Consider the following 13865-nt stretch of genomic DNA (forward strand, 5'->3'; position numbering starts at 1 on the left):
GCTGACTGAAATGTAAAACACTACATAACTGAAGGAGAATGAAAACACCAAGATCCAGTTTTCTCTGACATTTCTGGGTGAAATGTTCCCCTAAGGTATGGGGGAGATGATTCCTAGATTGTTATATGAGAATAAGGTTTTTGAAATCTCAGATAATGTTGAGAAAAGAATAGATTTTTGGAAACTAATTTTAGAAGGAAGGTACTTGAACAAATTAAGTTGATGACTGCTTTTAGAGGCAGCTTTGAACATAAATTTGAAACCTTTAAAATAAAATTAACAAAAAATTTATATAAAGGTTGCTTTAAAACAACCTATATGATTTTAGGTGTGACAGAACAGGTCATAAAAAATTTGTGTAAAAGGTGTCAAGGTCAAATTACAAAAAAAAGGTAAACAAGGGAATTTCTTGACAGCTTCTGGCTCAGATTATCCTGTAAATCTGAAAATGAATGAACATTTTGGACTTACTAATGTCCTAAAAATGCACAAAACACAATCAATTACAAGCTTCATGTGATATCTTGGTCACTTTTACTGTAACTAATGAGTAATGTTTCCTAACACACACCCAATTAATGTGAAACATGAGACTAGCTAAATAGTAGGTTGCAGTGTAGCTGAGATGGTGGGGGAAAGAGCAGATGGTAAAGAGAAAGCTGTACTCCAATGACAGTAACATTTCAATATGTACTCACATGCCTATGACCTTCACAGATAATTAAGAAGTCATTTAAAAAAATGAGTAGTCTTGGTGAGTGGTTTTGGCTTACATCTCAGAAAATAAGAAGTCAGAAAAATCACAGTATAGGCAGTATTAATATATGCTTCCCTTCTGCCCTGGAGGGCTATTCCAGAAGGACAGCTTAACTTGAGTTAAAGAAAAGCTTGTCCACTGTTGAGGGCTCTACTAGTTTCTATCTTGTTATCTTAATAGAGACATACTAGAAAAATGATCTGTTAAATGGTTATCTTTGCATCTCACCTTGTTTCGTCTTCATTTCTCTTGCTATGAAAGCTATCTACTTTCCTTATACAATAAAACATGTCGAGGAATTCCCCAGAGGGAATTCTGAGGTACAAAGGGAAAAAGGGAGGGATCCAGTTTTAACATAAAATCAGTGAATCGGCCCTCCCTGGTGGCGCAGTGGGTTAAAGCAGAGCACTAAGAAGCTTAAGCCACTTCCGCATGAGTTCGATTCCCGCCTGCCCTGGAGGAGATCCACATGGCATGGCAGACCTCTCCTGACCCGCCCGCTGCTCCCCTCAGCAGTGTACTTCATTTATCTGCCTGTTCTGCTCCCTGCTCTGTCTCTGGTGAATCCTCTGACCCTCTGCATCTCTGGCCTGTACCCCAGTTCTGTATGAATAAATAAATAAATCTTAAAAAAAAAAATCAGTGAATCACTTGCCTATGCTTGTAATAAAAAGCAGAGGCCCTCCTAGTATCCACAAATAACTTCCTAGGTATTGGGGCTTTCTGGCTATTACTTTGGGGTCACATGAGACCTCAACAGGCCTCATCCTGTGGGCCTGAGCTCCATGATGGCACTGCTGACATACTCGGGGATGTCACAGCAGCTGATGGGGCATAAGGGAGAGTCCTGTTCTGTGAAATGAGCTACAGGAATCCTCATGTCACCAGTGAATTCTCTAGAATGTGTGTTTCAATTCTAGAGTGAAGCTGCTGGCTCTTTTTCTAAAACATCTGGGCTTTGAGATGTTCAGTAAATCTGGTTGTCCCTCTGAATTCTATATCCCTTTCTCTTTTTAAACCATCTTCTTTCCTATTTTCCCAATTTTGACTGCCCAAAGACTAGATATGGTATCTGCCTACTGAAACCAGCCACACAAAATACCATAAAATCATTTAATCTCCCCCATATTGGGAATTCATGAAACTTTCCTTAATTGTCAGTGTGGCGCTGTCGGTCATATTTTGCCTCTGGAGAGTTTTTTAAAGAGCAGCCATGTTTACTGTTGTGAAATACGATCTGTCTCCTCCTCTCCCACCCTCCAGAACAGTGATAAATTTCAGAGCACGCTCAGCAGAATTGGATTGTATTATGCATAGTACACATGTTCATCACCAAAACTGTGCTCGCTGCAATGCATGCAAGTAGAATGAATTGCTGAGACTTCAGAACCCCAGTTCCTCAGAACTGATTTTATTAGCCAATGTATACCAAAGGTGGGTGGTAAAAGGAGTGTTATTTTTACAGTTTCTTTCATCATCCAAGCCCTATGCTGTTACGGACTGTGGTTTTCTGGCCCTTGATTAAGCCTTGCCAGTCGTGTGCTTCTGCAACACCAGTGCCACTGCCTTGCAGCCTGTCACCTCCTCCGGAAGGCAGCCGTCCTGGTCTCGGAGAGCCGGGTCCGCACCAGACTGGAGCAGCAGCTCCACAATGTCCGAGAACTCACAGGCAGCAGCTGACGGGAGAATGGACAGATACGGAAACAAGGTTACCAGGAGACAAAGAACTACCCAACCTGCAGGGAAGGCCAGTGCTGAGCAGTCGGGATCCTGATCAATGAGACCTACCTGGCAGCCACAGGGTATCAGCCTGCAGCTCAACTGTGCATTTTAGTGGGAGGCCAGGGCTGGGAAAATCAAATTTAACTGGGGGTTGTCTGGAAGCAAACAAATATGTTTTGAAAATTGTAAGGCTCTTGGATTTTATTCTTACGGATGAGATAGAGAAAAATAAGGGAAAGAACAGAAATAAATGTTTTAGTATCTATTTTATTTTTATCAGAATGGGTTAGTAGATGATGTATCAGAAGGCTAAATTGAGTGTAAATGTCAAAACACAAGATTCTGTTGTTTTCTTTGAAGGGTAAATAATTAACTTTAAAATTTGTAAGTAAAGTAAGAAAATCCCTTACTGGACATTTCAAAAAGAAGGAATGGTGTTGGTGGGGGGCCCCTGAAAAGTCCATGGCATAGGAAATGGGAAAGACCTACAGCTACCAAGGCTTCTTGTGAAGATGTGAGGCACTGACACCCCAGCAACAACGGTGGACCAAAGGGCTAAAACAAGGAGCCACCTATTCTTTTGTACCTATGTAGAAATTTGATTTATGACAATGCTGGCATCATAGATCAATCCATTAATTAAATGGTGCTGAGACAACTGGATTAAAGGCAAAATAGTCACTTTGCATAAGATGAAACACTGATGCCAACAAACATGAAAAGATTAGTAGTCACATTAGTAATTAGGGAAATTAAAATTAAAGAATGAGATATTTTATTCCCACTAGATAGCTGAAAATTAAAAACCTGGACAATACCAACACTGAGGAGGTCTGGAGAAGAGAAACCCCCTGCTGGGAGAAGTCACTTTGGACAACAATTTGATACCATCTCTTAAACACAGGCACAACTCTGACCCAGCAATTTCTCCAATTTACATGTTTACAGGAACTTTTTTGCAAGTGCCTGTGTTCTCTAGAGGTATTTATAGGCAAGAATGTATTACCAGCACTGTTTGTAAGTGACCCCAAATGTAAACAGTTCAAGTACCAGTAATAAAATGAGAATATTGTTAAAAAAATGCAAAATAAAATATTGTTTACTTATACAATGAAATTCCATACAACAGTGAAACAGAAACTTCACTACATGAGATTATCACCAAAGGAAGAAAAGCAAGCTAGAAAACATTTAAATAAAATTAAAATTAAATTAAAGAATTAAAAAGAGCTGAACAACATGGTTTACACATAAAAATATATCATGAAACAATAAGGTAAATAATTAATAAAAATTTGGGATGGTGCCATTTGTGGGGGTGGTAGGGAAGGTCATAAGCTGAGATTGGCACAAATAGGGGTTTAAAAATACTGGCAAGGTGTAATCCAATGGCATTATATTGAGTACATACCACACCAATTCTATCAAAGGTTAAAGGGAGGATTCCTGTCCTGGGAATCAGATCATAAAGTAGTTGGAAGACTAATATATAAATCAGTAATTATAACACAAAAAGAAGGAATAAGCGCTGTGCACGCCCCCCTCCCTCACCCCCGCCCCCTACCACACACACACCCAGATAGGAGAGGAGGAAGCAGAGGGATCTAAGAAAACAGGACAAGTAGGTGTTGTGTAAACTGAGCTATGAAGCGCAGAGGAAAATTCCAGGTAAGCTGAAAAGGAGACTCCAAGGAGGTAGACACATGACTAACAAAGGCCAACAATCACCGAAGCACAGAGAATGTGGAGAGAACTGTCTGCTGGCAGAGATGCAATCCAGCCAGAAGGGAAGAGGCAGGACTGAGGTCAGGCTACACGGAGGCTTGACTGCCTAAGAAGTCTGGCATTGATGAGGAGGACTGTGGCATGACTTGGACACTGTGTCAGATGATAATTCTATAAAGAACCACTTGGAGAACCTGGATATTTTTGGCAGGTAGACTAATTAGTACTTTAGGGGGTTGACATTAGTCGGTGTCAGCAAGAATGTAAAGAAGGGCTTGAATAAAAGAGCCACTGGAATTCAAGTAGTAAGGTACTGGCTGTATTTTTTCTTAATGTTTGTGAATACTAAATTTAATACTTAATGAAGTCAATATAATATTGTATTTGTAGACACAAAAATCTCCTGATATTCTGAAATTCTCTTTTTCTGGGGCAAAAATTATTTCAGTTTGTAAATATATGTGTGGGTTTTTGAAAAGCCTGTAATTCATGCTTATTGGGTAAAACAGTCTGAGTGTTTTTACACCATACCATATGATATGTCAGAAACCATAAGAAAAATTACTAATAAATTAAAATTTACAGACACTTAAAACTGATAAATTGGAACACATAAAAAAGCTAGAAAACACACAATACACCAACTGTGTACCAAGATAAGGGGGAAAAAAGTCTCATACTTAAGAAAAACAATAAAAATGTTAATAACTCAAAAACAAAAAGATGAAGAAAAAAAAAGACAAAAGACTTAAAAGAATAAAATATGGCCCTCCCTGGTGGTGCAGCGGGTTAAAGCACAGCACTAAGAAGCTAAAGCCACTTCCACATGAGCTCGATCCCCACCTGCCCCGGAGGTGACCACATGGCGCGGCAGACCTCTCTGGCCCGCCCGCTGCTCCCCTCAGCAGTGTACTTCGTCGATCTGCCTGTTCTGCTCCCCACTCTGTCTCTGGTGAAGCCTCTCACCCTCCACATCTCTGCCTGTACCCCAGTTCTGTATGAATAAATAAACAAAACAAAACAAAACAAAAAACAAAAAGAAAAGAGAGTAAAATACGCAATCCATGTTCCCACTCTGGGAGATTACACAGATGTTAGTAACAGTATCAGGGCTTTCCTGATGGTTTAGGGGTTAAAGTCTTAGTTGCTATCAAGCTACTGGCAGCCACTACAGCACGAGTTCGATCGCCAGCCAGGGGGCTGACTCATGTGGTACAGTAGACCTCTCCTGACCTGCCTGCTGCTCCCCTCAGCAGTGTATTTCAGTCCATCTGCCTATTCTGCTCCCCACTCTGTCTCTGGTGAATCCTCCCACCTTCTCCTCCCCTACACTTATAGCCTACACCCCAGTTCTTGTATGCATAAATAAAAATAAATCTTAAAAATAAAATAAGGAACCAGAAGAACGAAGAGGAGTAACTTTTGGATGGGAACAGAAGTAGAAAGTCAGGAAGGGAGGAAAATAATTTTGGTTAGAACACAATCAATATGTGATGCTGGGAAATTTCTAGTCAACAAGTTTAACAGGATGGTAAAATCTGAATCTGGAAAAAAAGTCCATATACATTGTTATCTCTACTTTTATTATACTATGTGGCTTTTTGGAGATGTTTGAGATCAGGATTTTTATCAATTTCTCTCGATATGTTGTTAAATATATTTACAGTACATGACCACTCTGGCCAAAGAACTACCTTTCCTAGGAAGTCACTCTTACTGAGAAATATGTTTGAAAAGAAACATACTGAAAATTCCTGAGAGTCTGGGGTTGGAGTCCAGGTAGGTGCCATCTCAGCAACTTCTTAAAACCCTACCAATAACACTGGGTAGGCACTGTCTTGAGATCTACCTTCCACACCATCAGGCCCTGAAGGAGAATAATGGATGAGAGATTATCTCCCCCACCCCCCTACACACACCACCTCCTTCACCCATCCTCCAGAAAGTAGCCAAACTACCAGGGAACCCACAGACGATGATCAAGCAGATGTACCTTGGCAAACAATCCAGGTGCCTGCGACCTATCAGCTGCCTATAGGTGCCTGCTACCTATCAGCAAGCAATGCTACATCCCAAGCACCCAGGGACCTCCCAAAGCACAGAGAGCAAGCAGACTCCTTCCAGCTGCCCAAGGGCTGCCAGACACTGCTCTTACCAGCCAAGTTGCTCCATCCCCTGCAAGGCTCTAGTGCACAAGTACCTCAGTATAGAGGCGTCATCTTATTGTGCACACCTTAGAGCAGCAATTGTCCCTGCCCATGTATCTGCAAGGCCCACTGTGCTCAAAAGGCTATTGTACCTGTGAGACCCATGTCAAGGCCCCAGAAGCACTCACAAGGCCCACCACACATACAAAGCTCACTTTTTAGTCTGAGCTATGCCAACAAAGCTCCAGTCACTAAGCCTCACATGAGTGTGTACTGAAGCTACCACCATATTGCCCAGTTATATCTCCTGCAGCCTAGCTAGTTGGCTGGCAGCCATACTTCTGGTGGTTAGCACCTCTCTTTGACACTGTGGGCTGCTGCTGATCTTGCACACTTCTGCTGGTATAGTAAACACCAGTGAAAGGCAATAGGCAGCCTAGATATATTGGTGCACACCCTGCAGCAACTCCAAGCAGCACATGCAAAGGCTGGATCCCCAGGACACTCATGGAGCATACCATAGTCTAGGGCCAAAGCCAAACTTAAGTGCCACTATCCTGAAAGAAAGAGAGCCCCACCACAGGGCTGACCTGACACAGGAGGCAGTTAGGTACAGCCTACAAAGGGATACACCCTGACTGACTACCATGGGGAGTCAGGAGACCATGAGCTGTGATGTCCTACGGCATTGCCTGCCTAAGACTGAACCCTCAATACTACTACAGATAGTAGTGTTGCCTAAATCATTGAAGTAACAGTAAACAAGGCAAATGTGGAACATGCCCCAAATGAACATGTACAACAAAACTGTGGAAAAAGACCTCCAAAAAATGGAGATGAACAAATTACTTGAGAAAGAATTCAAACTAATGGTTATAAAGATGCTCACCAATCTTGGGGAAAATGGAAGAACAAGAAAAATAAAGGAACATCTAAACAAAAGTCACAGAATGGAGGACTACAAAAATATTTAGATTCCAAGGAATATAAAGAGATATACCAAGAAACATTACATATAACTAAAGTGGAAAAAATTAATTGGAAGTTCTAGTCAGAGCAGCTGGGTAAGAAAAATAAATAAAAGGTATCCATATTGGAAAGGAAGAAGTAAAACTGTTACTATATGCAGATTGTATGATATTACATTGGGTTGTTGGAAGTCATGATGCATTTTTGTTTGAAAAATATAGAAAAAAATATGTCATGACCTTTCTGACAATCCAATACATGTAAGATTATTTAGATAATCCTAAAGACATGACCAAAAATTACTATAAATATTAACACATTAAAGTTGCAGGTTACAAAATCAATTTACAAAAATCTGCTGTTTTTGTATGCAAACAATGAACTAGAGTGAAATGATAAAAACAATACCATTTATGATCACAACAAAAAGAGTAAGAATACTCTGGAATAAATTAACCAAGGAAGTGAAGATTCTGTACACTGACAACTATAAAACACTTAAAAGAAATTAAGAAGTTACGAAGAAATGGAAAGACATGCTTTGCTTATGGATTGAAAGAATCGATATTGTTAAAATGGCCACTTCACCTAAAGATTGAACACAATTGAAATCAAAATATCAATGGCATTTCTTCATAGAAATAGAACAAACAACTCTAAATTTGTAAAGAACCACAGAAAAAAAGACCTTGAAGAACCAAATCCATACTGAGAAACAACAAAAATGGAGGTATCATGTTTCCTGACATCAAATTATGCTACAAAGCTACCATAATTAAAACAATATGGTATTGGATTAAAAACCAACATATAGACGAAGGGAATAGAACTGTGAGATCAAAGGCATAGAATTGAGAGGCCAAAAGTAAAACCACATATTGTTGGACAACTTATTTATGACAAAGGAGTCAAGTGCACAAAATGAAGAAATTAAAGTCTCTTCAGTAAATGATGCCAGGAAAACTGGACAGTCAAATGCAAAAAAATGAAACTAAACAATTCATAATGGATTAAATACATTAATGTAGCCATAAAGTACAGATAAAAATACAATTAATAAGTTCTTTGACACTTGTTTCAGTGATGTCTTTGTCAATTCATCACTAATGGCAAGAGAAATATTAGTAAAATGAACAGGTAGCCTGCTGAATGGGAGGAAATGTTTGCATGCCATGTACTAGATAAGTGGTTAATAGCCAAGATATATAAGCAGCTCATACAACTCCACAATAATGAAAACATATAATCTAATTAAAAAATGGGCAGAGGATCTAAATAGGAAATATAGTCTATATTGCTTAACATTAGTGATATGCAAATGCAAAGTACACTAAGAATTAACCTCACCTATTAGAATGGCTATTAAAAGTTAATAAATGATAAATGTTTGCAGGAAAGTAGAGAAAAAGTAACCCTCACACACTTTTTGGTGGGAATGTAAATTGGTACAGAAAAGCAGTTTGGAGTTCCCTCAAAAAATTACAAATAGAATTACCATAGATCCAGTAATCCCACTTCTATATATTTAGCCAAAGAATAAGGAAATATTAATACAAAAAGTTATATGTAGGGCCCTCCCTGGTGGTGCAGCAGGTTAAAGCACAGCACTAAAGCCACTTCAGCATGAGCTTGATCTCTGCCCCGGAGGTGATCTACATGGCACAGCAGACCTCTCCTGACCTTCCCGCTGCTCCCCTCAGCAGTGTACTTCATCAGTCGGCCTGTTCTGTTCCCTACTCTGTCTCTTTTGAATCTTCTCACTGCCCCTTTACCTCTGGCCTGTACCCCAGTTCTGTATGCATAAATAAATCTATCTTAAACAAAAAAAGATACACATACTCTTATGTTCACTGCAGCACTACTCACAATAACCAAGATATGGAAATAACACAAGTGCTCGAAGCCAGATGAGCGGACAAAGATGTTGTATATATACACAAAGGAATCCTTCTCAGCCATACAAAGATGAGATCTTGCCATCTGTGACGATAGGGATAGTCCTTGGTGGAATATACTGCATGAAATATAAAGGAAACCAATAAACAAAATAAAAATCAACGCTTAAATTCTGACAACAGAATGGTGGTTACCAGAGGGAAAGGAAGGAGGAGGGAGCAGATGATGACTGGCAGTTGCTGAGGTGAGAAAATGGACTCTTGGAACCTAGAGGATGTTGTAAATGAATGTTACCACAATTGAAAAACAAAACTATGTGGTATATGTGAAAGAACAGCTAGATCAACGAAACAAGGCTGAAGGACCAGAAGTAAAATAACAACCCTATAGCCCACTGACCTTTGACAAAGTATCATTGTATTATAAAGGTAATACAATGGAACAAAGAGTCTCTTAAAAAAAAATGGTAGTGGGACAACTGGACAATCACATTTAAAAAATGGATCTAGACATAAACATAACATCCATTACAAAAATTAACTGTGATCATTTAGATCACAGACCTAAATGAGAAATATGAAATTCCTTGTAGATAACATTGGAGAAAGCCCTGTTGATCTTGGATATGTGATGATTTTTAGACACAACACAAAAGGCATGATCCATGAAAGAAATAACTGATATTATGGATTTCATTACAATTAAACCATTGCTCTGTATAAGGAAATGAAAAGACAAACCACAAATTAGCAGAAAGTATTTGTAAGACACAGCTGATACAGGACTATTGGACCAAGAACTCCTAAAACTCCATATGAAAAACACCCAAGATGAATGCAGAGTATAAGAAACTCTCACTCAGTGCCAGTGGAAATGCAACATGTTATCACTGGAAGATAGTTTGCAGTATCATAAGATCCAGCTATCATGCTCCTTGGTATTTACTCAAAGTAGTTGAAAAATTATGTCCACACAAAAACCTGCACATGTTTATAGCAGCTTTGTTCATAATTACCAAAGCTTGGAAGCAACCAATTTTTCTTCAGTAGGTGAATGGTTAAACATTGAGTTGTCATGATACAAAAAAATCTACATCATGACTTTTCTGACAACCCAATAAACTCTGTACAAGCAGACAATGGAATAAAGGATATAATAGTTTTAGTTTACATTTCTGAAAGGCTTTACCATGATCACTGTACCTCCAACTGGACTTGAATAGAAGACAGTGTCTTAAAAAAGAGAATAAAGTTAAAGACACATTGCCTAGAATCAAGTAGCTGTGAGAAGAGGTCATCTATCCTCCATAGACTAGAACTAGATATGTGACATTTATATTTTAAGAAATAATCATTTAGCCTTTTTGCTGCAACTATCAGTCTCAACTTACTATGAGAAGCACTTGGTTAGGTTTTAAACCTGAAACTTTTAAAGCAGTATCAGAGGAATAAATTTCTCTGTGAATAAATCTGTAAAACAGGATAATAACAGCCATGATCTGTCAGATCACACTTGAGACTGCTAAGCATGAAGATCAAGGCCAAGTAGAGGTGTGCTCTGGTTGGGAAGGCTACACTGGCCATCTCAGACAAAGGAGCTTAACTCCAGATATGCTATATGATGAAGTGGTAAGATATGACATAAATTATGGGACTAGAGCTTAAATTTTTAAGTTTTACATCTATAGCCAACCAGCTAAGAAAAGGCTGACTGAGCTATATAACAATCCCCTAGCAGAGGTGAATAAAATTTTAGTTCAAGTGTAACTATAAAGTAAGATTTAAATTTGGAATATAAGGATTGCAAAAACAGTACTTTAGGATAAGGGATATGGTATCCATAAAGAAAGGAATCTTATTAACAAATGCATGGGGTTTACATAGAGGCGGACTATATGACAACAGAAACACTGAGGTGGTAAAGAGGAAAAATAGGAAGAGAAGAGAAAGATGGATTTTAAGGACAGGGAAATCACACAGGTGAAGTTTATCCTGGTATGAGGAGGTACTTAGAGTACCTCTGGATTTCTCTCATGTTGAGCCTACTGGCATGTTGGGTGCCCAACAAATATTTTGGGAGAAATGTTTTGTATCCTTATGAGTTTTGTATGTACCCCCAAAGGTAAGTTACTTGATTATATGCTCTTTTGTATTCTCCTGTTCATCTAGCACTGTGCTGGGGGACTTAGTAGTTGCTCAAAATTCATTAGTTAATTGATTTCTCTGCTTTTGGCATCTTCAGTGAAGCACAATCACAAGACAAGAGCTGTCTTTCAGAAATGTGTGAGCTGCTCAGCTCCTCAAAATGGACAAAAGCAAGATGATGAGAGAGGAATTGAGAAGAAAAGGGTGCTAACATTTCACCAAATTAATGAGGGGATATAGTGGTCCCCACAATGTGCTGGGAAATACAAAAACAGTCATAAGCCCATCTTGGAAAAGCTTGAACAAGTCTGTAGGGATTAGAACGGTTGCTGAATTTATGGTACCCTGGGAACCTCTATTTGTCAAGTGCCACAGAGGCAGCCCTGACACTGGCACAGGTGAAGATGAATTTTCATTCAGAGCAGTGAGCCTTCTGACTCCATTAATCCTCAGGGTTTTGATGATGAATTTCTTTCTTTTTTATTTTATTTATTTTCACTCTAATGCCTCCTCCCACTGCCCTGTAACAGTGTGCAAGGAACAGAACAGATGGTGCTTTACGTGGAAGATCGAGGGCTCATGAGGATACAAAGCCTGCCCACTCTGAAATCACATGACTGCATGTGCAAGGAAAAACCTTGATTTCCCCTGGGAGACAGAGATGCAATGATATTAGTATTCCCAGTGGAGAGAGAGGAGGGGGAATGGTAACAGGCCATTTACAAGGAAGACCACATTTATACTAATACACTCTTCAGCAAGGACCACGTTTAATCACAAAATAACGGGAGGACCAATAACTGAGGATTCAAAAACACCAAAGTAAAATAGAGGCAAATAAGGGCTTGAGTATACTGCTATGCAAAGCCCACTCAGAATGAACTAGTGAGGACATACAGCAGAATACTGGCCTCCAGTTAACCTGCCATTGGCTCTGACCCAGTTTTAATCGGAAGAAGCCAGGATTTACAACCTGCTTAAGGATGGAGTTTGACAACTGCTATAATCAGAAGAGCTGTCAACACAAGGACAGCTGTCAAGCCAAACTGTAATTCATAAAAAATAATAGCTAAACCCCCAAGACATCCCCAACACTGTGTGCACTCACTGGATTTAACTGTACTTATAGTTTTACAAAAGTCCAAGATTAGGTTAAAGGTCTTAAAATCAAATCAAATCAACAAATAGCCATTTAATACTCATAAGTGAAAAAGGTTAAATAATATTAACTGACTATTCAATAAATGGATAAAATATGCCCTACAGATTCTCTGGCATACAGTAAGTGCTTAACAAATGACAATTATTATTACATCTCGAATCTGTTTTGACAACCTTTATTAAAAAGTGGTAAAAGCCTATGACTTAGTAAAAAGACAAATTAAAAATAAACTTCTATAAGTGATTATTAATTTAAAATGTTAATTTTATGAAACATTTTAGTTGTCAGAATATTTTAGTGTCATGCATTGTAATGCTAAAACCTTTGCCAAATGTTATTATTTTAGTGTTTAATTTTGTGTATTATAAAATATACATGATATTTATTTTGTTCCTTCTACTATGAATTATATGATTTCTGTGAAGCGGAAACAAAGGTGGTTTTACTAGATCAATTTTGAGTAGAATTCCTGAACCACAGATAATTTTTATTAACATCCAAGCTTTCAGTAAACAGATTTAAGAATACAAAAATACCTAGGATGGACACAACTATTGATATATGTGTTTACTTACAAGTACGGTTTTGAAAAATAGTCTCAACTCACTAAGTGATTGATAGTAAAGAGTTTTTATTTACTTTTTCCTATAAAAGATTATCTTCCACAAAATGATGTCCTTAAAAGGATTCCAGGACTGTAATTATTTATGAAATTATGAAAAGAGCTCTAGAAGTAGAAGTTGTCTGGAGAGGTGTCTTGGCTCTTACCAAGGTCACAGCCTTGTGAAGGCTGTAAACATCACTTTAATTTTTTTTTTTCAACTGCAGGTGTAGGAAAACAGGCCCAGATGACACTCGCTGGAAAATTGGCAATATATACACCCAAATCAGTAATACAAGCACCTTTTATCTGTCCAGATTTGGACTTTAGTGTATATAAATTTTTCTGATGTCTCCCATTTTAAAGTTATATTTATCTTTACAGAAGAAATGGGGTGCAGGCCAGAGATGCGGGAGGTGAGAGGATTCACCAGAAACAGAGTGGGGAGCTGAACAGGCAGATGGACTGAAATACACTGCAAAGGGGCACAGCAAGTGACAAAAGAGAGGTCTACTGCGTCATGTGTGGGTTTACTCCCTGGCTGGGGACTGGACTCACTTCAAAGCAGTGATAGTGCTGAGACTTAATCCTTAAGCCACCAGGGAGGGCCTGTAAATTTTTAAAAAGAGTTTAAGAAACATACTGAAGAACCCCAAAATCATCCATCCATCCATCCATCCATCCATCCATCCATCCATCCATCCATCCATCCATCCATCCATCCATCCATCCATCCATCCAT

At 38.8% G+C, this 13865-nt stretch overlaps 1 protein-coding gene across 2 annotated transcripts in view; it reads right to left on the reverse strand.

The window, feature by feature from the left end:
* Window positions 1–2147: 2147 nt before the first annotated feature.
* The window catches only part of ACBD6 (acyl-CoA binding domain containing 6), a 157715-nt gene continuing 145997 nt past the window's right edge, over window positions 2148–13865 (reverse strand). Inside the window, exon 8 of one of the 2 annotated variants that reach the window (XM_004688535.2) lies at window positions 2148–2433. In XM_004688535.2, coding sequence (XP_004688592.1) covers window positions 2279–2433 — 155 coding nt within the window. In that variant the 3' untranslated portion in view covers window positions 2148–2278. The remainder of the gene's footprint in view (window positions 2434–13865) is intronic. The other variant, XM_012728836.1, reaches the window with a different exon arrangement.

This window comes from Condylura cristata, unplaced genomic scaffold (assembly GCF_000260355.1).
Source record: "Condylura cristata isolate star-nosed mole 26May11 unplaced genomic scaffold, ConCri1.0 scaffold00024, whole genome shotgun sequence".
Lineage (NCBI taxonomy): Eukaryota > Metazoa > Chordata > Mammalia > Eulipotyphla > Talpidae > Condylura > Condylura cristata.